Here is a 24,685-nt window from a genome sequence, read left to right on the forward strand (position 1 = left end):
TCCACCCGCCTCGGCCTCCCAAAGTGCTGGGATTACAGGCATGAGCCACTGCGCCCAGCCACTGGCAACTTTTTTATTGCGCTTTCCACTTTGACCTGCTGGCCAGGGGGTAGCACTTAAGGGTAAGACACAGATGTGGCACAAGCAGATGGGTATTTCATCTCTGTTGTTTCAGGTAATGAGCTAGATCGTGGTGTTCCCAATGCCCTGAGCTTGCTTCTTAACTGTGGCTGGGGAGACACACCTGATCTGATTTGGACCCTTTGTCTTGCCCACAAATACTCCAATGATGACCACAGGCACTAGTCTTGATAGGAGTGGCTGGGGGAACTCCTGGTACAAACACTTAGGCCTCTGCTGGAAGTGAGGGGGATGCACTGCCTTCATGTCCTAAATAGGCAGGAACACAATCTGTTCCCTTTTCACACCCTTGTTGTAGGGCTCATCATGTACACTTCAGATGCACGTTGTTGTCTCTCCAGGCCACAGTGTGTCTGAGAGCCAGGGAGAATGCCTCTCTTGCAACTCTCCATGGGGGTGTTTTTGAAGCAGAATATATTTACTCACTCAACCCAAATACAGACAGTTTTATGGCTCACATCTTCTTTGACATATTAGTGTTGCTGCTTCGTGGAAGGGAGAGGTCTGCCTTTCAGCCCATGTGGTGAGTGTCATTTGTAGTGGTGTAAGCTAGTTAGGTTAGTCTGACCTCAGGTGCCAGGAGGACTGGATAGGTACTAGCTGTGTTAGACTGGGCTAGGTAGCTCACCAGTCTCCAGGCCCCTAGATGGCCAATTGGATGACATTTATGAGTCCTGAAGGGGCTGGACCTGGGTTTAGCCAGCACAGAGTTCAGTGCTGTCTGTGTAACGGGGAGAGTTGGGTTGGTCCCTGGGTCACTGGCTGAACTCTCAGGCAGGTCAGGCAGACCAGTCAGGTGGTGGGAACCTGAGGGTGGATAACTGGCCTGTGGTTATTGGGCTCTCCAAGGGGCTCTGGGCTGCAGCTGAAATATTCAGTTGGGGGCAAGCCAGCCATACTGTGGACCTTTCATTGGGTAGGGCAAGTCCCCGAAGTTGGAAAAATGGAAAGTGGAAGCTGTGAGGCACGTGGTACACTTACACTTTCCTCCTACAGATGCAGTGTTGGATTTTGTTGTGGGAGGCATGCACAGGTAGGTGCCAGGCCTCCCTACTCTCTCCCTGGCCCAGAGGTGGCAGGGGCAAAGTTAGTGGCAGTGGTGGCTGCAAAATGGTTGGCAGCAATCTGTGGGATTTGGGCTGTCAAAGAAATGCCAAGCCATGGCCACAGTCTTCAAGCAGGGGCAGGGGAAGGTGCACTGGTGACCTGGAGCCTGCAAACCCCATTTGGTGTGAAGCAGTATAAGTGGGGAGTTGTGTGGCATGCAGTAAACCTGTTGCTTCTTTGTACTTCAGCTGTGGTATCTGTGCTGAAGGCTGCAGAAGTGCCTAGCTTTCCCATTTCCTCCCTAGCCCAGGGGAAGGAGGGATGGCATAACTTCTGTTACTTAAACATTGGTTATTTTGATAGTGTCCCATAATTCTCAGACCTTCTTCATTATTTTTTCTTATACTTTCTTTAACTACCTTACCTTTCCTTAAATAATTTTACTTATAACATTCCTTAACTACTTCTGAATTCATTATCAGTCATTTCATAGATCTCTATTTATTCAGGGTCCATAATTAGAGGTTTATTAGTTTATTTTGTGATTTTAAAAAATTATTTGTAATTTTTGTGTTCTTGTTTTGGTGCCTATGTGTTTGGGTACATGGCCACCTCTTTCAGCCTTTGTAGGTGTTCTTTGGCAATGATAATCTTTCAGTATTTATTCTAACCTGGGATTTTGGGTGGACCAACTGATAGCAACCCTGGACAGCTGACCTTGCTCTTGGGTTCTCTAGCTGGGGTGAGCTGCTGCCTATAGTTTGAGGTTGAGTGGAATGGTGAGCTGTGCTTTGTAGTCTGATGAGACAACTAGCTGGGTTTTAATTTGGCAGTGCTGATGGCTATCCTTTGCAATCACCTCTGATCAGATTGCATTGCATGCTGCCTTCCCCAGCAAAACAGTACTGCTGTTTGGAATCTGTAGTCAGTCAGGGCCATGTGCTGGTGCTCTTAGGCTCGAGGAGGTCTCTGGGGTTACTGTTCAGCCACCTGGGACAAGACACATTAGATACTTCCTTTCACAGATATTCATGGATCAGCACTTGCCTTCTGGCTTGAGGAAGCCTTAAAGAGAATATTAAGTGTTAGTGGGATTGTCATACAGTCAGTGGGGTTGGGTGGGGCCAGATGCTCTACAGTTGCCTCCAAGCCTGGAAAAGGCTCAAGGAGAGAAATGACATTACATAAGGAAGCTGGCTAGGGACTTCAGCTAAGCAAACTCATGCACTATGGTTCCTGCAGGGCAGTGCTGTTGGCTGTTTTCTATCATTTGGCACCTTCATTGACAAAAGTGAAGAGCCACTGCCAAAATCCATGTGCTCATCATTGTGAACCCCACCCTTTTCCTTTGTTTCTAACTAACCTCAGGTGCCCTAGCTCTGCTGGTACTCCCAATGTTTGTCATGGAATGAGACAAGAGTGAGCTTCCTGTAAAGCACCCCACAATGATGAGGAAGCTGGATATATGTTTACAGCTCTCTTTTCCCCTACAGAAACACGAGCCCAGGGGAATCTTCTTTGGCACTGTTACAGCTTGAGAGAGGGTGATAAGAAATGAAACCATTCCTCTTACCCTTTGAATGCAGCTGTTATCTGTTCTGTGGCTGGAGGGGCTATCTCCCAAATTCAGGGATATTCATGAAAGTATTCTTATCTGCGGATAGTTGGTAGTTGGATTTATGTGACGGGGACTGGAACTGCAGAACTCCTCCTATTCCGTTATCTTGCTGACATCACTCTCTTTACTTTCCTCTCAATTTACTTTTAATAAAGGTTTCAAGACAGTTCAATGAAGAATTAATAGTCTTTTCATCAAATGGTTCTAGGACAACTGGATATCTACGTGCAAAAGAATAAAGTTGGAGCCTTTCCACACACCCACCGTATACAAAAACTAATGTAAAATAAATAGGAGACCTAAATGTAAAATCTAAAACTCTAATATTTTTATAAGGAAACATGAGTACATCTTCATGACCTTGAGATAGAAGGTTTCCTAGATACAGCTTCAAAAGCCCAGGCAATAAAAGAAAGCATAATAAATTAGAATTTGCCAAAATTAAAAAAAAAAATATTTCAAAATATAACAATAAAGTAAAAAGGAAAGACACTGACCAGGGGAAAATATTTGTGAATTATATAACGCCTGGGGATTTATATTCCAAACATATGAAAAACTCTTACAACTCAATAATAAGACGGTAACCCAACTTAAAATGCACAATGGATTTCAATAGATATTTCCCTAAAGAAAACATACTAATTGCCCATAAGTGCGTGAGAGAATGGTCAATATAATTACTCATTAGGGAAATGCATATTAAAACCACAAGGAGTTATCAATGCACATTCACTAAAATAGTTATAAACCAAAAGGATAAGGGTTAATGAGCATGTGGAGTAACTGGGACCCTCATACATTTCTGGTAAGACTGTTGTCAAATTGGTGCAGACTCTTTGGAAAACAATTTGGCATTTTCTTAAAATGTTAAATGTAAATTTGTCATAAGACTCAACTATTTCATTCATCTTTATATGTATATATATGCTCAAGAAATGAAAATAAATATTCATACAAAGACATAAACAAATGTGTAATTATATTGCTGATTTTTGCAGCATAATTAGTAATAGCCAAAAGTATTAGTCCAACTGTCCAGTAACTAGTGAATAGATAATCAAAATTTGGTATATTTATTAAATGGAATAATCTTTGTCCATAAAAGAACCATTTATATAAACCTTGAAAACATTGTGCAGAGTGGAAGAAATCAGACACAATATGTTACATATTATATAATTCAATTTCTAGAAAGTGTTCAGAATAGGAAATCTATATGGATAAAAATTTAATTACTGGATACTGGGGATTGGGGGAATAGAGAAATGGAGAGTAATTGCTAATTGGTATGGGGTTTTGGGGGTGGATAATAAAAATATTCTCTATCTAGATTGTGGTGATACTTGCACAATTCTGTAAATTTATTAGCAATCATTAAACTGTACATTTGAAACGGGGAATCTTATTTTATATAAATTATGCTGCAATAAAGTTTTATAACAGCATGAATCAGGTAAATAATGACAAATCACAACTCTAGATTAGTGTGAAGTGATATTACAAAATGTTTATAGCTTAAAAGAAAATCCATATATTTAAGAATATATTATTCTACTTTATAATTTACTCTGATTTTTCTGAAAGTGCTATGGAAAACAAATTAGAAATAACATCATGTGAAAGAACTTTAGGCTATTATTCACACTTCCTGCATTCAGATCTCAATTACAGCTTTTGCTAGCCAAGTGATCTTGGATATGTTATCCAACTTCTCTATTCTTCAGTCATTTCATCAGAAAAATAGTGATAATTAATAGCTTCTATATTATGAGCTTGTTGTGATGTCAAATATTTAATACAGATAAAGTTCCTAAATATTATTAAGTCCTAAGTAGATAGTAAATTATAATTATAAATTTTTACCTATTTATTATTGGTAAAATAATTGAAAAAATACGTTTTCAGGAACAGGTCTTGATTTCTCACTTATTTTGTTTGTTTTCTTTAGGTGTCTTCAGTGCCCTGGGTTTGCCTGTGACCCAATGCCCACTGGGACTGAATGCCAAAGGACTCCCTTTAGGCATCCAGGTTGTGGCTGGACCCTTTAATGATCATCTGACCCTGGCTGTGGCCCAGTACTTGGAGAAAACTTTTGGGGTCTGGGTCTGTCCAGGAAAGTTTTAGGAGGACCTTCTGCAAGGTTAATGTGTGTGTGTGTGTGTGTGTTCGTGTGGTGGTGTTTCTATTAATTGGGTGAAATCAAGCACCAGCAGACAAGCAGAGAAACAACTGGGGAATTTATTGACTCATTTAGTTATTCTTTCTACTTTTATTTCCTTCTCTAACTGTTGGTCTTACTAAAATGGTAATATTTGCTTCTTGCTTTTATGTTACTGGAAAATTAGGACATGTAAATGGATAAGTGCAATAAAGTTTCCTAAATGCTGGAATCGTGTCTGCTTTGGGTACAGCAGGGAAATTAAAGAAGGGAATGTCCAGTGCTAATGAGGGGATCTTAAGAAACTTTAGAGAAGAGATGTTGCTGAAACTGACAAATGGAGAGTTACGTGTTTTCGAGGCAGGCCATTAAGTAAGGGAATTCCAGTTAGAAGAAGCTACAGTGAAGAAGGCAAGGACATGCTGCTGTAAGTTAGTATGGCTGGCGGGGAACTGGAGGGGGGTATGTAAGTAATGAGACCATGGTAAGGAAAGCTCTTCCAATATCCCCCAAAAATGTTTTATAATTTTGTTCACTAAGAGATCCTAGAAGCAACAGGTCCTAGAACAACATTACACGTATGATTATATATATTATATAATCATATATATGTTATATATCATATATATAAACATATATATAATGGATTTAGAAAGTCATTGTTTTGAAACCATCAAATAATACTTAATTCATACATAGCTCATCAATGGATCCTAAAACCACTGGATAAAAGTTTGACAAACAGAATATTTTTAGTCTCAAAATATCTTTTCACTTACCACTGATTAATTTCAAGAGTGGGGAATATTACCTGTAGAGTGCAAATATATGGTAGACACCATCATAATCAAATAGCCAACATTAATCTGAGCAACAAATCTATGATGTCCCTGACAAGAATGCATCACCTGAATCTAATTATAAGAAATAATCAGACGAAACCAAATTTATAAACATCTTACCAAATTAAGGGCCTACATTATTCAAATATGTCAAAGAATTAATGCCAGTGACAGGCTAAGGAACTGCTCCAGAATAAAGATGAATAAAGACCCATGATAACTAAATTCAATGTGTGATCTCAAATTGGAAAAGTAAGATTTTTTAAAAAGATAGTGTTAAGACAATTGGACAAATATAAATGTAGGATGTTTTGTAGATAATGTACTGTGGCAATTTCTGAATTTCATTTTGTTTTTATTTATTTATTTTTTTTTTGTTATACTTTAAGTTCTGGGATACATGTGCAGAATGTACAGGTTTGTCACATAGGTATACATGTGCCATGGTGGTTTGCTGCACCCACCAACCCGTCATCTATATTAGGTATTTCTCCTAATGCTATCCCTCCCCCCACTCCCTGACAGGTCCCAGTGTGTGACATTCCTCTCCCTGTGTTCATGTGTTCTCATTGTCCAACTCCCACTTATGAGTGAGAACATGCAGTATTGGGTTTTCTGTTCTTGTGTTAGTTTGCTGAGAATGATGGTTTCCAGCTTCATCCATGTACCTGCAAAGGGGACGAGCTCATCCTTTTTTATGGCTGCATAGTATTCCATAGTGTATATGTGTGTCACATTTTCTTTTTCCTGTCTATCATTGATGGGCATTTGGGTTGGTTCCAAGTCTTTGCTATTGTGAACAGTGCTGCAATAAACATACATGTGCATGTGTCTTTATAGTAGCATGATTTATAATCCTTTGGGTAAATGGCATTTCTGGTTCTAGATCCTTGAGGAATCACCAGACTGTCTTCCACAATGGTTGAGCTAATTTACACTCCCACAAACAGTGTAAAAGTATTCCTAGTTCTCCACATCTTCTCCAGCACCTGTTGTTTCCTGACTTTTTAAAGATCGCCAAACTGGCATGAGACGGTATCTCATTGTGGTTTTGACTTGCATTTCTCTAATGACCAGTGATGATGAGATTTTTTTCATATGTTCTTTGGCCGTATAAATGTCTTCTTTTAAGAAGTGTCTGTTCATATCCTTAGCCCACTTTTTGATGGGAAAGCTTTTTTCTTGTAAATTTGTTTAAGTTTTTTGTAAATTATGGATATTAGCCCTTTGTCATATGGATAGATTGCAAAAATTTTCTCCCATTCTGTAGATTGCTGGTTCACTCTGTTAGTTTCTTTTGCTGTGCAGAAAGAGAGCACCTGGGGGAAGGGGTAGCTGTGGGTGCAGCTTCAGCAGACTTAAACGTTCCTGCCTGCTGGCTCTGAAGAAAGCTGCAGATCTCCCAGCACAGCGCTCGAGCTCTGCTAAGGGACAGACTGCCTCCTCAAGTGGGTTTCTGAACCCCATTCCTCCTGACTGGGAGACACCTCCCAGCAGGGGTTAACAGATACCTCATACAGGAGAGCTTCAGCTGGCATCTGGCAGGTGCCCCTTGGGGACAAACTTTGCAGAGGAAGGAACAGGCAGCAATCTTTGCTGTTCTACAACCTCCGCTGGTGATACAAAGGCAACCAGGGTCTGGAGTGGACCTCCAGCAAACTCCAGCATGCCTGCAGCAGAGGAGCCTGACTGTTTTTGCATCTATATTTATTATAAATATTGACCTGTAGTTTCCTTTTTTAAGCTTCTTTGTCTGGTTTCAGTATTGTAGTAACCTTGGCATCGTAGAACGAGTTAGGAAGAATCCATCCTCCTCAATTTTTTGGAAAAGTGCAGTGTTAGTTCTTTAAAAGTTTGGAAGAACTTGGCAGTGAAGCCAACTATTCCTAGAGTTTTCTATTTTGGGAGGCATCTTATTACTGATGTAATCTCATTATTCATTATTAGTCTATTCAGATTTTATGAACATATATGTGCCAAACACTGGAACACCCAGATGTATAAAGCACATATTTTATGTAAGTCAAAGAAAAGATTTCAATACTCTACTAGTTGAGGACTTTAACATACTACTCTAAGAATTAAACACATAATCTAGGCAGAAATTTAAAAAAGAATAATTGGATTTAAACTGCACTTTAGACCAAAGGAACCTCATAGACATTTATGGAACTTTATATCTAAGAACTACTGAGTATAAATTTTTTATCAGCACGTAGAACATTCTCCAGAATTTTACACTGTAGGTTAAGCCACGAAAAGATCTCAACATATTGAAAAAATTAAAATCATATAAAGTATACTATAAGACCAAATGGAATAAAACTAGAGATAAATAGCATGAGAAACATTGGAAGCCATATAAATACACGTAAATTAAACAACAGGTTCTGAATAACCATGGGATCAACAGAGTAATTAAGATAGAAGTCAAAAAATTTGTTGAAACAAATCAAAATGGAAACACAACATACCAAAACTTGTGAGACACAGCAAGAGCAGTGCTCAGACTAAACTTTATAGCAATAAAGGCCTATATTTAAAAAAGTATAAAAGATTACAAATTAGCAATCTAACAATGCACTGCAATGAACTAAGAAAACAAGAACACACCAAGCCCAACATTATGAGAAGAAAAGAAATAACATAGACCAGAGCAGGACTAAATTATGTAGACAGTAAAAAAAACAGAGGATTCATAAAACAAAAAAGATGCTTGTTCAAAAAGATAAACAAGATTGATAAAGTGCTAACTAGAGTAACCAACAAAAGAAAAGAGAATGTCCAAATAAAGAAAATGATAAATAAGTGGGAGTGCTATGCAATTCTTGCACCTCTACAAAGAAATATATGAGATGGTAATTTTTAAAGAAAAGAGGTTTAATTGGCTCATTATTCTGTAGGATTTACATGAAGCATGGTGCCAGACTCTGCTCAGGTTCCAGCAATTCTACTATTGGGTATCTACCCAAAGGAAAAAAAATAATATATCAGTGGGATACCTGCTTTCTCATGTTTAATGAAGCAGTATTCAAAAAAACAATGATATGGAATCAACCTAAGTGTGCAGCAACAGGTGAATGAATAAAAAAGTGTACAATATATACACAATGAAATACTTTTTGGCCATTAAAAACAAACAATGAGATCATGTTATTTTCAGCAACAAGGTTGGGACTGAAGAACGTATGAAATATGCCAGGCACAAAAACATAAATATTGCATGTTCTCACTTACACATGGGAGCTGGAAAATTTTATCACATGGAGATATAGAGTGGAAAGATAGATAACAGAGACTGAGAAGGATGATTGGGGCTGAGGGTGGAGGATAAAAAATAGTGGATTAAGATGTACAAATCATAGAAGGAATAAATTTAATGCTTGACAGCAGAGAGGTGTAACTGTAGTTTAAAAAAAATTGTACTTGAGTGACACCCTAAATACCCTGACTTGATTACTACACATTATATACATGTAACAAAATTTCACATGTAACTTATAAATTTTTACAAATAAAAAAATTTTAAAAATAAATCTTATCAAGTATCTCCTCAGCCCACAATTGAATAAAACTAGGAATCAATAACAAGAGGAAATTTAGAAACTGTACAGAAATATGGAAATTAAGCAAAATGCTCACTGGGCATGGTGGCTCATGCCTGTAATCCCAGCACTTTGGGAGGCCGAGGTTGGTGCATCACTTGAGGTCAGGAGTTCAAGACCAGCCTGGTCAACATGGTGAAACCCCCTCTCTACTAAAAATACAAAAAAGGTAGCCGGGCATGGTGGTGGGTGACTGTAATCCCAGCTACTCAGGAGGCTGAGGCAGGAGACTCATTTGAACCTGGGAGGCAGAAGTTGCAGTGAGCCGAGATCATGGCCACTGCACTTCAGCCTGGGTGAGGAAGCAAGACTCTGTCTCAAAATAAATAAACAAACAAACAAAATGTTCATGAATGACCATTGGGTCAAGGAAGAAATAAAGGAGAAAATGCATTTGTGGAAACAAATGAAAATCAAAATACAATGTACCAAAACCTATGGGATACAGCAAAACAGTGCTAAGAAGGAAGTTTATAGCAATAAACACCTACATCAAAAAAGTAGAAAAAGGCTGGGCACAGTGGCTCACATGGTAATCCCAGCACTTTGGGAAGCTGAAGTAGGAGGATTTCTTGAGACCAAGAGTTTGAGACTAGCTTGGGAAAAAAAAGCAAGACCCTGTCTTTACAAAAATAAAAATAAGAAAATTATCTGGGAGTAGTGGTACACAACTAAAGTCCCAGCTGCTTGGCTGGAAGATGTGGGAGGATCACTTGAGCCTGGGAGGTCAAAGCTGCAGTAAGCCATGATTGCACGACTGCACTCCAGCCTGGGCAACAGAGAAAGATCTTATCTGAAAAAAATAAAATAAAATAAAATAAACAATCTAACAATACACCTCAAAGAAATAGAAAAGCAAGAACAAACCAAACCCCAAATGAGTACAAGAAACAAAATAACAAATATCAAAGCAGAACTAAATGAAAGAGACCAAAAAATCAATACAGAGTGCCAGTAAAACAAAAAGTTGTTTCTCTTTGTTTATCTTTTTGATAAACAAAATTGATAAACCACTAGCTAGAATACCCAAGAAAATACCCAAAGGAACAAAACCAGAAATGAAAAAGGAGACATCATAACAGATGCCACAGAAACACAAAGGATTATCAGAAACTATTATAAACTAACAAACTGGAATGCCTAGAATAAATGGACAAATCTCTGGACACATACACCTTCTGAGGTCTTATTCAGAGTATTATATCACTTCACATGAATCCTATCCTACTATAGGTTACCTGGATTTTCCAGGTGATAGGAGGATGTCTGTGACATCAAGAATGGCAGTCTCATCTAAAATTATGTAACACAAGCAATGTATAGTCAGAATGGAATTCTCATCTACCTTATATAACATAAATAATATATAGTCAGAGTGAATAAAAGGGAAATGGTTTTGGAGTCAGGTTTGGAGTCAGACCTAGGTATGATTCTTGCCTTGCTACTTATTAGCTTAGTTGCCTAACCAATCTCAGCCTGTTCTGTCATTTATAGAAGGGAGGATTTGACACTCATGCCTCATTATTATTTATAGAAGGAAGGAAGGGAGAAAATGACACCCAAAAAAAGCCTCATTCATTATTGATCATCACAAAAGGTTATGATTGAAATTGTCAGATTTTCTCCCCTACTAGACTGTAATCTTTTAAGTACTCTGAAACATCTTTATTTTCACCAAACTCACAATACAGTATTTCACATGGTAAGTGTCAGTTTACCTCAACAGTTCTTGTTGACTAGTACTAAATTAGGCCTCATTCTAGTATATTTTCCTCAAATATAATGAGGTTAAATTATCTTTAATTTTCCATATCCCCATGAAACTACCCATGTGCCAATGTAGTTATTAATGTTTTTATGCATAATATTATAATTTGCTGCATGTCAGTTTTGTTATAATCATTTTTGAGTATTTGAGATAAATATGGTTTTGGCTGGGCCAGATATATTTTCCTACTGTCTACCAGATTGGTTGATGTACATGTAACAGTAAGTTTACATATATAAGATTTAATATCACAATGATGCCATTGCCTTAATAATGATTTGAATAATTTCTGAAGGTCCAAATTTTGTAAAAAATAATGCCTATATTTTGTTAAAATTTTATATTGTCTTTGCTGAGTTATGAGGCGTTTTTAAAAAAAAAAAAACAGAAGCTCAATAAATTTACCAGGTATCTCGTGTAGCACAGAACTGAGCTGTTATATATAATTTATATTTCATCTGCACAGTGTGATATGCTACAATGACTTATTACAGTCAAGAATATTAATTGCTTGCTTTCCTGTCTTGCCCATCCTCAGCATATCTCTTAGACTGAAAATATTAATAATATGAAACAGAATCTACTTCTAATTGCCTGTTTTGAATTCTATGTAAAAACTTTCTTCATTTATATTACTGAAAATCAGTCTTCATCATGTTTTATCAGCAAAATGTCAAGTATTTCTTGCACTTTCTCATTGATATTTAATCTATGGTTGGTGAACACGAGATTAATAACTTATATTTCTTTTGTTACAGGAAATGCAGAGTGTTCTAGCATATCTTAGTAGAAAAACCTGACCCCATTGCAGAGGGGAGGTAGGGCAATAATCTTAAAAAAACTAATGTGTAAATTGAGACCTTAAGAATGAATAGGAGTTAAGAATGTAAAGAGTTGAGAAAAATGCCCCATACAGAGAAAATATATGTTTCCATGCATTCAGTCATTCAACAGAGGCTGTGCAAAACCAGTGTATATCAATATGATGAGTCAAAAGGTAGAAAGTCAAATATACTTATCAAAATTTAATAAAATTCTGCTTCACATATTTCTTTAAATGGTTTTGAGAAGATTAGTAGCTATTCACTTATTATTTATATATTCAATACTTTTAAAGTTGTACTTGAGGATGGGCTTAGATGTTTGGGCTGACAGAGGAATCTCCCTGCGGATTAGACAAAGATGGAGCTAAAGCAAGCATGGACTTTTATTCATGGAACAGCTATAGCAAAGCCTGGCCATAAGAGCCAATTCCCTGGGACTCCGCATCCCTCTCTGAGACACTCTAGCCTTAGCTAAGCACTAGACCAGGACTAGCAAAGACCCTGAACAGAACCTTAGCCCTCTGAAGCTTTCAGAAATGAAGCTAACTACTCAATTTACACCACAGTTAAAGGAACACCAACTCTCACAGAATCAACACAACTCTGGTTATTCAAAAAACCAGAGTGTCCCCTTACCTTTAAATTAGCTCAGCAATAGCGATTATCCAGTCTGAATTGTCTGAAATGACATATATGGAATTCAGAATCTGGATAGCAAGGAAGCTCATTGAGAGTGAGGAGGAATTGAAATTCAACCCAAGGAAGCCAAGCGATCCAGTAAAACAATTTAAGAGCTGAAAGATGGAATAACCATTTTTAAGAAAGACAGAAACTGAACTTCTTGAGCTGAAAAATTCACTACAATAATTTTATAATACAATCAGAAATATTAACATGAGTATACACAAAGCTGAGGAAAGAATATCAGACCTCAAAGATCAGTTATTTGAATAAACCTAGTTAGACAAAAATAAAAAAAAAATGGGTTAACAAAATTGAACAAACCTCCAAGAAATATGGGATGATGCAAAGAGACCAAACCTATAACTCGTTTGCATTCCTGGGAGAGAAAGAGAGAGAATAAGCAACTTAGAAAATATATTTGAAGATGTAGCTCATGAAAATGTCCCTAATATTGCTAGAGAGGTTGAAATGAAAATGCAATAAATACAGAGAACCTCAGCTACATACTATTCAAGAGGGACATCTCCAAGGCACATAGTGATCAGATTCACTAAGATCATTGTAAAAGAAAAAAACATATTAAAAGTATTTAGAAAAAAGGGGCAGGTCATTTACAGAGGGAACATCATTAGGCTAGCAGCAGACCTCTCAATAGAAACCTTACAAGCCAGGAGAGATTGGAGGCTTTTCTTCAGCATCCTTAATGGAGAGAAATTCCAACCAAGCATTCCATAGCCCATCAAAGAAACTTCATAAGTGAAGAAGTAATAAAATCCTTCCTAGACAAGTAAATGCAAAGAGAATAAGTTTCAATTAGACTAGCCTTATAAGAGGTCCTTAAGGGAGTGCTAAGTGTGGAATCATAATAATGACATGTGCTACCTCAACAACATAATTAAACACATAGCCCACAGGCACTATAAAGCAATTATGCAAGTCTACATAGCAACCAGCTAACAGCAGGATGACAGGATCAAGATCACACATATTAATACTAACCTTGAATGTAAATAGGCTAAAGACCCCCACTTAAAAGACACAGCGTGGCAGCCTGGACAAAAAGATAAGACCCAACCACATGTTGTCTTCAAGAAATTCATCTAACATGTAATGACATACACAGGCTCAAAGTAAAATGATGGATAAATGTCTAACATGCAACAATAAAGCACAGGAGTAGCTACTTTTGTATCAGATAAAACAGACTTTAAGCCAGTAAAAATTAAGAAGAATAATGAAAAACGTTACATAATAAAGATACAACCTAACAAGAAGCCTTAAATATCCTAAATATATATGCTCCCAACATCAGCGCTCCTGGATACATAAAACCAGTTATTCTTGGCCTATCAAAAGATTTAGACAACCACGCAATAATAGTGGGAGATTTCAACTCCCCACTAAGGATTTTAGACAAATAATCAAGGCAGAAAACTAACAATGAAACGGTGGACTTCAACTCAACACTTGACCCCTTGGACAAAATAGGGATCTACAGAACACTCCATCCAACAACCACAGAATATACATTCCTCTCATGTGCACACAGAATATATTCTAAGATAGATCACATGCTCAGTCATAAAGCAAGTCTCAAAAATTTTTTAAATTTTATTTTTATTTATTTATTTTTAACTTTTTATTTCCATATGTTTTGGGGGAACAGGTGGTATTTGATTATATAAGTTCTTTTGTGGTGATCTGTGAGATTTTGGAGCACCCATCTCCCGAGCAATATACACTGAAATCAATTTGTGGTCTTTTATCCCTCACCCCCTTTCCGTCCTTCCCCCCCTCCCGAGTTTCCAGTCCATTTTGTCACTGTTGTGCCTTTGAATCCTCAGAGCTTAGCTCCCACTTTTGAGTGAGAACATATGATCTTTGGTTTTCAGTTCCTGAGATAATTCACTTAGAATAATATTTTCCAGTCACATCCAGGTTGCTGCAAATGCCATTAATTCATTCCTTTTTATGGCTGAGTAGTATTCCATCATTCATATATATATATATATATATATATATATATATATATATATACACACACACACACACATATACCATAGTTTCTTCATCTACTTGTTGATTGATGGGCATTTGGGTTGGTTCCACATTTTTGCAATTGCAAATTGTGCTGCTACAAACATACGTGTGCAAATATCTTTTTCATATAATGACTTCTTCCCCTCTGTGTAGATACCCAGTAGTGGGATTGCTGCATCACATGGTAGTTCTACTTTTAGTTCTTTAAAAGATCACCACACTTTTTCCATTGTGGTTGTACTAGTTTACATTCCATCCAGCAGCGTAGAAGTGTTCCCTTTTCACTGCATTTTTTAAAATAAAATATGTAGCACAATCTCAAACCACAGTGAAATAAAAATAGAAGCCAATATTAAGATGATTTCTCATAAAGACACAAATATATGGAAATAAAGAACTTTCTCCAGAATAACTCCTGAGTGAACATTGAAATTAAGGCCAAAATTTAAAAATATTTTAAATTAATGAAAAGATGGACACAACTTACCAAAATCTCTGGGATACAGCCAAAGCAGTCTTAAGAGGAAGGTTTATAGCCCTAAAAGGCCTCCACCAAGAAGATAGAAAAATGTCTGATTAGCAACCTAACTTTTCACCTAAAGGAAATAGAAAAAAGAGAACAAACCAACCCCAAAGCTAGCAGAAGAAAAGAAATAAATTAGAGAAGAGTTTAATGAATTTCAGATGCAAACATTCATGCAGTAGGTCAATGAAACCAATATTTAGTTCTTCAAAAAATATTTAAGATTAATAGATTCCTAGCTAGGTTAACAAAGAAAAAGAGAGGGTCCAAATAACCACAATAAAAAATAACAAATGCTATATTACAACTGATCTCACAGAAATACAAAAGACCCTTAGAGACTACTATGAACAACTACATACACACAAATTAGAAAATTTAGAAGAAATGGATAAATTCCTGAAAGCACACAATCTCCAAGGTTAAAGCAGGAAGAGATTAAAACCCTCAATGGGCCAATATCAACTTCTTTAAGTGAATGAGTAATAAAAAAAACACTACCAACAACAAAAAACGGTGTACCAGATGGATTCACAGCCAAATTCTATCAGACGTACAAAAAACTGATACCAGTCCTTCTGAAGCTATTCCAAAATATTAAGGAGAGTCTCCTCTCTAATTCTAGGAAGGTTCTTTTCATTTCTTCGAATGTCAACTAATTTTCTTCTGTTCATTCCAGGAGTCTGATTTATCTTGTTTTAAAAGTATATATAAAGGTTGAGGTTGTAGGAAGAATTTTTGAATCCGATATCTATGGTATCCTTCCAATCTTCCAAATCCTCTCAGTTGTTTGTTAGTTTTTGGAGTAAAGAAGTCCGTTGTTCCCTGTAGTCTATCCAGACTGATGAAGAGGACTTCCTCTGATATTAGATTACCTAAATATCTTGTTTTTGACAGAAATGAAGATTTCTTTTGAGACTTTGTGTCCCTTTGAAGCTAATTGTTGTAGTATGTAAATTCGATTCTCTATGGAGCCTTGCTTATCCACTGAGCTGAGAAGTAAGTAATGCATGTACTTTACATCAAGTTGGATTTCCTAGGAAATTCTACATCTGAAATGTCTTCTTTTAATATTCGTGAAAAATAATTTGGGCCCTCAGTATATCCCTTTGATATGAATGTCCATGTGTACTGTCTGTCTTTCAAAGTAGAGAAAAGGAGAAATCACTATCTTTATCTACAGGAATGCTAAAGAATATACTACATAGGTCTCTTACAGTAAAGAACTAACATTCACTTGAAATTGCAGTAAACAACATATGGGAGTTTCATAGTACTGTGTATCAAGGGAAGACTATGTTATTAATCACTCTCAAATCCTGTATAAATCTCTATCTTCCACTGTTTTGTTTTCTTACAGGGAGAAGTGGAATGTTATGTAGGCTTGGATAAGGAGTAATCAAGCTTCTTTTTATATAGTCTAAAATTGTATATCTTATCTTATTTAAGGCTTCTCATATTTGAATGTTTTGTTTATGGTTCAGAAGAGGTTTTGATGCATCTATCTGAATTTTAACTTTGGCAGCCAAGAAAAAGTTCCCAATATCAGTAAAGGGTTTTGTCTACAATTTTTCAGGTACCATTTTTAACCACCCTTGTTTATTAAACAATTTTTGTTTTCTCCATGAAATTATAAATTGCAATTTTTGAATTAAAATGATCAGACTTTTATTTTCCTTTATTTTTTATCATTGTGGGTACCTAGTGGGTGCATATACTTATGGAGTACATGAGATGCTTTGATACAAGTGTGCAATGTGTAATAATCACATCAAGCAGAATGAGGTGTACATCTCCTCAAGCATTTATCCTTTATATTGAAAACAATCCAATTAAATTATTTTAGTTATTTTAAAATGTACAATTAAATTACTATTGACTATGGTCACCCTGTTGTGCTATCACCTGCTAGGTCTTATTCATTATTTATAGGTGTTTTTTGTACCCATTAACCATACCCACTCCCTCTGCCCCCATATACCATTCCCAGCTTCTGGTAACCATTGTTCTACTCTCTATCTTAATGTCTTTTCATTGATTTTACTAAAGTGTCTCCCTCATTTCAGAATACCTCTGACTTTGGAGACATACGGCTTCTTACACTTTTTCTCTTTCTTTAAAAAGAATATTGCTTTTCTAGATCAATATCAGGAAGTAGCAAACAAAAAATCAACATGCATAAAAAAAAACAAGGTATCCCACAGTTTTAGTTTTCTTTGTCATGGTTGCCAGTGCTTTTTTTTTTTCCAGGAAAACAGATTTGCCAGTGGCCACCTATGTGATGCCTTTGAGGGTGAAATAAAATTGGGGGGCTATCCTTTTCCTAATTTCTGGAGACTCTAGTGCAGAGTGAGAACTCCTGTCTCTGGGAATACAGTTTTTGGGGCACCTCTATATTCATTCCCATCATTCAATTCTATTTTATCTTCTAATTCTAAATACATTTCCCAATTTTGATAAAAAGAGATGTGGGTATGGTGTAATTCTAAAATGTCTCTTGTTTTCAGATGGCTGGGGGCTGAAAGAAACACAAGAGGGGTCAGTTCCAAGGTGGCCAAATAGGAACAGCTCCAGTCTACAGCTCCCAGCATGAGCAATGCAGAAGATGGGTTATTTCTGCATTTCCAACTGAGGTACCAGGTTCATCTCACTGGTACCTTGTCGGACAGTGGGAGCAGGACAGTGGGTGCAGGCCACCAAGCATGAGCAGAAGCAGGGCAAGGCATCATCTCACCTGGGAAGTGCAAGGGGTCAGGGAATTCCCTTTTCTAGCCAAGGGAAGTGGTGACGGATGGCACCTGGAAAATCAGGTCACTGCCACCCTAATACTGTACTTTTCCAACAGTCTTAACAAACAGGACACCAGGTGATTATATCCTGCACATGGCTCAGAGGGCCCCATGCCCACAAAGCCTCACTCATTGCTAGCACAGTATTCAGAGATCAATTTGCAAGGCAGCACTGAGGCTCCGGGAGGGGCACCCGCCATTGCTGAGGCTAGAGTAGGTAAACAAAGTAGCTGGGAAGCTCGAACTGGATGGAGCCCACCGCAGCTCAAGGAGGCCTGCCTGCCTCTGTAGACTCCACTTCTGGGGGCAAGGCATAGCCGAGCAAAAGGCAGCAGAAACCTCTGCAGACTTAAATGTCCCTGTCTGACAGCTTTGAAGTGAGTAGTGCTTCTCCCAGCATGGAGTTTGAGATCTGAGAACAGACAGACTGCCCCCTCAAGTGGGTTCCTGATCCCCGAGTAGCCTAACTGGGAGGAGCCTTCCAGTAGGGGCAGACTGACACCTCACATGGCAGGCTACCCCACTGAAATGAAGCCTCCAGAGGAACAATCAGGCAGCAAAATTTGCTGTTCAGCAATATTTGCTGTTCTGCAGCCTCCGCTGCTGATACCCAGGCAAACAGCATCTGGAGTGGACCTCCAGCAAAATCCAACAGACTTGCAGCTGAGGGTCCAGTCTGTTAAAAGGAAAACTAACAAACAGAAAGGACATCCACACCAAAACCCCATCTGTACATCACCATCATCAAAGACCAAAGCTAGATAAAACCACAAAGATGGGGAAAAAACAGAGCAGAAAAGCTGAAAATTCTACAAATCAGAGTGCTTTTCCCCCTACAAAGGAACACAGCTCCTCACCAGCAGCAGAACAAAGCTGGATGGAGAATGACTTTGACAAATTGAGAGAAGAAGGCTTCAGATGATCAAACTTCTCTGAGCTAAAGAAGGAAGTTTGAACCCACGGCAAAGAAGTTAAGAACCTTGAGAAAAGATTAGATGAATGGCTAAATAGAATAACCAATGTAGAGAAGGCCTTAAATGACACTTGGAGCTGAAAACCATGGCATGAGAACTATGCAATGAATGCACAAGCTTCAGTAGCCGATTCGATAAACTGGAAGAAAGGGTATCAGTGATTGAAGGCAAATGAATGAACTGAAGCAAGAAGTTTAGAGAAAAAAGAGTAAAAGGAAATGAACAAAGCCTCCAAGAAATATGGGACTATGTGAAAAGACCAAATCTACCTCTGATTGGTGTACCTGAAAGTGACAGGGAAAATGGAACCAAGTTGGAAAACACTCTGCATGATATTACCCAGGAGAACTTTCCCAATCTATCAAGGCAGGCCAATACTCAAATTCAGGAAATACAGAGAACCCCACAAAGATAATCTTTGAGAACAGCAACTCCAAGACACATAATTGTCAGATTCACCAATGTTGAAATGAAGGAAAAAAGGTTAAGGGCAGCCAGACAGAAAGGTCAGGTTACCCACAAAGGGAAGCCCACCAGAATAACAGCGGATCTATTGGCAGAAACTCTACAAGACAGAAGAGAGTGGGGGCCAATATTCAACATTCTTAAAATAAAGAATTTTCAACCCAGAATTTCATATCCAGCCAAACTAAGCTTCATAAGTGAAGAAGAAATAAAATCCTTTACAGAAAAAAAATGCTGAGAGATTTTGTCACCACTGGGCCTGCTGTACAGGAGCTCCTGAAGGAAGCACTAAACATGGAAAGGAAAAACTGGTACCAGCCACTGCAAAAACATGCCAAATTGTAAACACTATCGAGGCTAGGAAGAAACTGCATCAACTAATGAACAAAATAACCAGCTAACATCATAATGACAGGATCAAATTCACACATAACAATATTAAACTTAAATGTCAATGGGCAAAATGCTCCAATTAAAAGACACAGACTGGCAAATTGGGTAAAGAGTGAAGACCCATGAGTGTGCTGTATTCAGGAGACCCACCTCACGTGCAGAGACACACATAGGCTCAAAATAAAGGGATGGAGGAAGATCTGCCAAGCAAATGGAAAACAAAAAAAAAAGGCAGGGGTTGCAATCCTAGTCTCTGATAAAACAGACTTTAAACCAACAAAGATCAAAAGAGACAAAGAAGGCCATTATATAATGGTAAAGGGATCAATTCAACAAGAAGAGCTAACAATCCTAAACACATATGCACCCAATACAAGACATCCAGATTCATAAAGAAAGTCTTTAGAGACCTACAAAGAGACTTAGACTCCCACACAAGAATAATGGGAGACTTTAACACCCCACTCTCAACATTAGACAGATCAACGAGAGAGAAAGTTAACAAGGATATCCAGGAATTGAACTCAGCTCTGCACCAAGCGGACCTAATAAACATCTACAGAATTCTCCACCCCAAATCAACAGAATATACATTCTTCTCAGCACCACATTGCACTTATTCCAAAATTGACCACATATTTGGAAGTAAAGGACTCCTCAGCAAATGTAGAAGAACAGAAATTATAACTGTCTCTCAGACCACAGGGCAATCAAAATAGAACTCAGGATTAAGAAACTCACTCAAAACCGCTCAACTACATGGAAACTGAACAAACTGCTCCTTAATGACTACTGGGTACATAACGAAATGAAGGCAGAAATAAAGATGTTCTTTGAAACCAATGAAAAAAAAAGACACAACACACCAGAATCTCTGGAACAAATTTAAAGGAGTGTATAGAGGGAAATTTATAGCACTAAATGCCCACAAGAGAAAGCAAGAAAGATCTAAAATTGACACCCTAACATCACAATTGAAATAACTAGAGAAGAAGGAGCAAACACATTCAAAAGTTAGCAGAAGGCAAGAAATAACTAAGATCAGAGAAGAACTGAAGGGGATAGAGACACAAAAAACCCTTCAAAAAATCAATGAATCGAGGAGCTGGTTTTTTGAAAAGATCAACAAAATTGAAAGACCACTAGCAAGCCTAATGAAGAAGAAAAGAGAGAAAAACCAAATAGATGGAATAAAAAATGATAAAGGGGATATTACCACCGATCCCACAGAAATCCAAGCTACCATCAGAGAATACTATAAACACCTCCATGCAAATAAACTAGAACATCTAGAAGAAATTGATAAATTCCTGGACACATACACCCTCCTAAGACTAAACCAGGAAGAACTTGAATCCCTGAATAGACCAATAACAAGCTCTGAAATTGAGGCAATAATTAATAGCTTACCAACCAAAAAAGTCCAGGACCAGATGGATTCACAGCCGAATTCTACCAGAGGTACAAAGAAGAGCTGGTACCATTCCTTCTGAAACTATTCCAATCAATAGAAAAAGAGGAAATCCTCCCTAACTCATTTTATGAGGCCAGCATCATCCTGATACCAAAGCCTGACAGAGACACAACAAAAAAAGAGAATTTTAAACCAATATCTCTGATGAACACTGATGCAAAAATCCTCAATAAAATACTGGCAAACCAAATCCAGCAGCACATCACAAAGCTTATCCACTGTGATCAAGTTGGCTTCATACCTGGGATGCAAGGCTGGTTCAACATATGAAAATCAATAAACATAATCCAGAATCTAAACAGAACCAAGGACAAAAACCACATGATTATCTCAATAGATACAGAAAAAGCCTTTGACAAAATTCAACAGCCCTTCATGCTAAACACTTTCAATAAATTAGGTTTTGATGGGATGTATCTCAAAATAATAAGAGCTATTTATGACAAACCCACAGCCAATATCATACTGAATGGGCAAAAACTGGAAGCATTCCCTTTGAAAACGGGCACAAGACAGGGATGCCCTCTCTCACCACTCCTATTCAACATAGTGTTGGAAGTTCTGGCCAGGGCAATCAGGCAGGAGAAAGAAATAACATGTATTCAATTAGGAAAAGAGGAAGTCAAATTGTCCCTGTTGGCAGATGACATGATTGTATATTTAGAAAACCCCATTGACTCAGCCCAAAATCTCTTTAAGCTGATAAGCAACTTCAGCAAAGTCTCAGAATACAAAATCAATGTGCAAAAATCACGAGCATTCTTATACACCAATAACAGACTAACAGAGAGCCAAATAGTGAGTGAATTCCCATTCACAATTGTTTCAAAGAGAATAAAATACCTAGGAATCCAGCTTACAGGGAATGTGAAGGACCTCTTCAAGGAGAACTACAAACCACTGCTCAATGAAATAAAAGAGGACATAAACAAAGAGAAGAACATTCCATGCTCATGGATAGGAAGAATCAATATTTTGAAAATGGTCATACTGCCCAAGGTAATTTATAGATTCAATGCCATCCCCATCAAGCTACCGATGACTTTCTTCACAGAACTGGAAAAAACTACTTTCAAGTTCATATGGAACCAAAAAAGAGCCCACATTGCCAAGACAATCTTAAGCCAAAAGAACAAAGCTGGAGTTATCACGCTACCTGACTTCAAACTATACTACAAGGCTATAGTAACCAAAACAGCATGGTACTGGTACCAAAACAGAGATATACACCAATGGAACAGAACAGAGCCCTCAGAAATAATACTACACATCTACAACCATCTGATCTTTGACAAACCTGACAAAAACAAGAAATGGGGAAAGGATTCCCTATTTAATAAATGGTCCTGGGAAAACTGGCTAGCCATATGTAGAAAGCTGAAACTGGATCCCTTCCTTACACCTTATATCAAAATTAATTCAAGATGGATGAAAGACTTAAATATTAGGCCTAAAGCCATAAAAACTCTAGAAGAAAACCTAGGCAATATCATTCAGGACATAGGCATGGGCAAGGACTTCATGTCTAAAACACCAAAAGCAATGGCAACAAAAGCCAAAATTGACAAATGGGATCTAATTAAACTAAAGATCTTCTGCACAGCAAAAGAAACTACCATCAGAGTGAACAGGCAACCTACAGAATGGGAGAAAGTTTTTTCAATCTACTCATCTGACAAATGGCTAATATACAGAATCTACAAAGACCTCAGACAAATTTACAAGAAAAAAACAAACAACCCCATAAAAAATGGGCGAAGGATATGAACAGACACTTCTCAAAAGAAGATATTTATGCAGCCAACAGACACATGAGAAAATGCTCATTATCACTGACTTTCAGAGAAATGCAAATCAAAACCACAATGAGATACCATCTCACACCAGTTAGAATGGCAATCATTAAAAAGTCAGGAAACAACAGTTGCTGGAAAGGATGTGGAGAAACGGGAATGCTTTTACACTGTTGGTGGGACTGTAAACTAGTTCAACCATTGTGGAAGACAGCGTGGTGATTCCTCAAGAATCTAGAACTAGAAATACCATTTGACCCAGCCATCCCATTACTGGGTATATATCCAAAGGATTATAAATCATGCTGCTATAAAGTCCCATGCAGATGTATGTTTATTGTGACACTATTCACAATAACAAAGACTTGAAACCAAGCCAAATGTCCATCAATGATAGACTGGATTAAGAAAATGTGGCAGGGAGGAGCCAAGATGGCCGAATAGGAACAGCTCCGGTCTACAGCTCCCAGCGTGAGCGACGCAGAAGAGGGTGATTTCTGCATTTCCATCTGAGGTACCGGGTTCATCTCACTAGGGAGTGCCAGACAGTGGGTGCAGGCCAGTGGGTGCACGCACCGTGCACGAGCTGAAGCAGGGCGAGGCATTGCCTCACCTGGGAAGTGCAAGGGGTCAGGGAGTTCCCTTTCCGAGTCAAAGAAAGGGGTGACGGACGCACCTGGAAAATCGGGTCACTCCCACCCGAATATTGCGCTTTTCAGACCGGCTTAAAAAACGGCGCACCACGAGACTATATCCCACACCTGGCTCTGAGGGTCCTATGCCCACGGAATCTCGCTGATTGCTAGCACAGCAGTCTGAGATCAAACTGCAAGGCGGCAGCGAGGCTGGGGGAGGGGCGACCGCCATTGCCCAGGCTTGCTTAGGTAAACAAAGCAGCCGGGAAGCTGGAACTGGGTGGAGCCCACCACAGCTCAAGGAGGCCTGCCTGCCTCTGTAGGCTCCACCTCTGGGGGCAGGGCACAGACAAACAAAAAGACAGCAGTAACCTCTGCAGACTTAAATGTCCCTGTCTGACAGATTTGAAGAGAGCAGTGGTTCTCCCAGCACGCAGCTGGAGATCTGAGAACGGGCAGACTGCCTCCTCAAGTGGATCCCTGACCCCTGACCCCTGAGCAGCCTAACTGGGAGGCACCTCCCAGTAGGGGCACACTGACACCTAACACGGCAGGGTATTCCAACAGACCTGCAGCTGAGGGTCCTGTCTGTTAGAAGGAAAACTAACAAACAGAAAGGACATCCACACCGAAAACCCATCTGTACATCACCATCATCAAAGACCAAAAGTAGATAAAACAACAAAGATGGGGAAAAAACAGAACAGAAAAACAGGAAACTCTAAAATGCAGAGCGCCTCTCCTCCTCCAAAGGAACGCAGTTCCTCACCAGCAACGGAACAAAGCTGGATGGAGAATGATTTTGACGAGCTGAGAGAAGAAGGCTTCAGACGATCAAATTACTCTGAGCTACGGGAGGACATTCAAACCAAAGGCAAAGAAGTTGAAAACTTTGAAAAAAATTTAGAA

The 24,685-nt window shown here is 38.4% G+C and overlaps 1 protein-coding gene across 3 annotated transcripts in view; it reads left to right on the forward strand.

Moving 5' to 3' along the window:
- FAAH2 (fatty acid amide hydrolase 2) overlaps positions 1-14,611 on the forward strand; it is a 399,339-nt gene extending 384,728 nt beyond the window's left edge. For 2 of the 3 annotated variants that reach the window (XM_054676505.2, XM_063804045.1), the window contains one exon: positions 4,758-14,611. In XM_054676505.2, coding sequence (XP_054532480.1) covers positions 4,758-4,933 — 176 coding nt within the window. In that variant the 3' untranslated portion in view covers positions 4,934-14,611. The remainder of the gene's footprint in view (positions 1-4,757) is intronic. The other variant, XM_054676504.2, reaches the window with a different exon arrangement.
- The last annotated feature ends 10,074 nt before the right edge of the window (positions 14,612-24,685 follow it).

This window comes from Pan troglodytes, chromosome X (assembly GCF_028858775.2).
Source record: "Pan troglodytes isolate AG18354 chromosome X, NHGRI_mPanTro3-v2.0_pri, whole genome shotgun sequence".
Lineage (NCBI taxonomy): Eukaryota > Metazoa > Chordata > Mammalia > Primates > Hominidae > Pan > Pan troglodytes.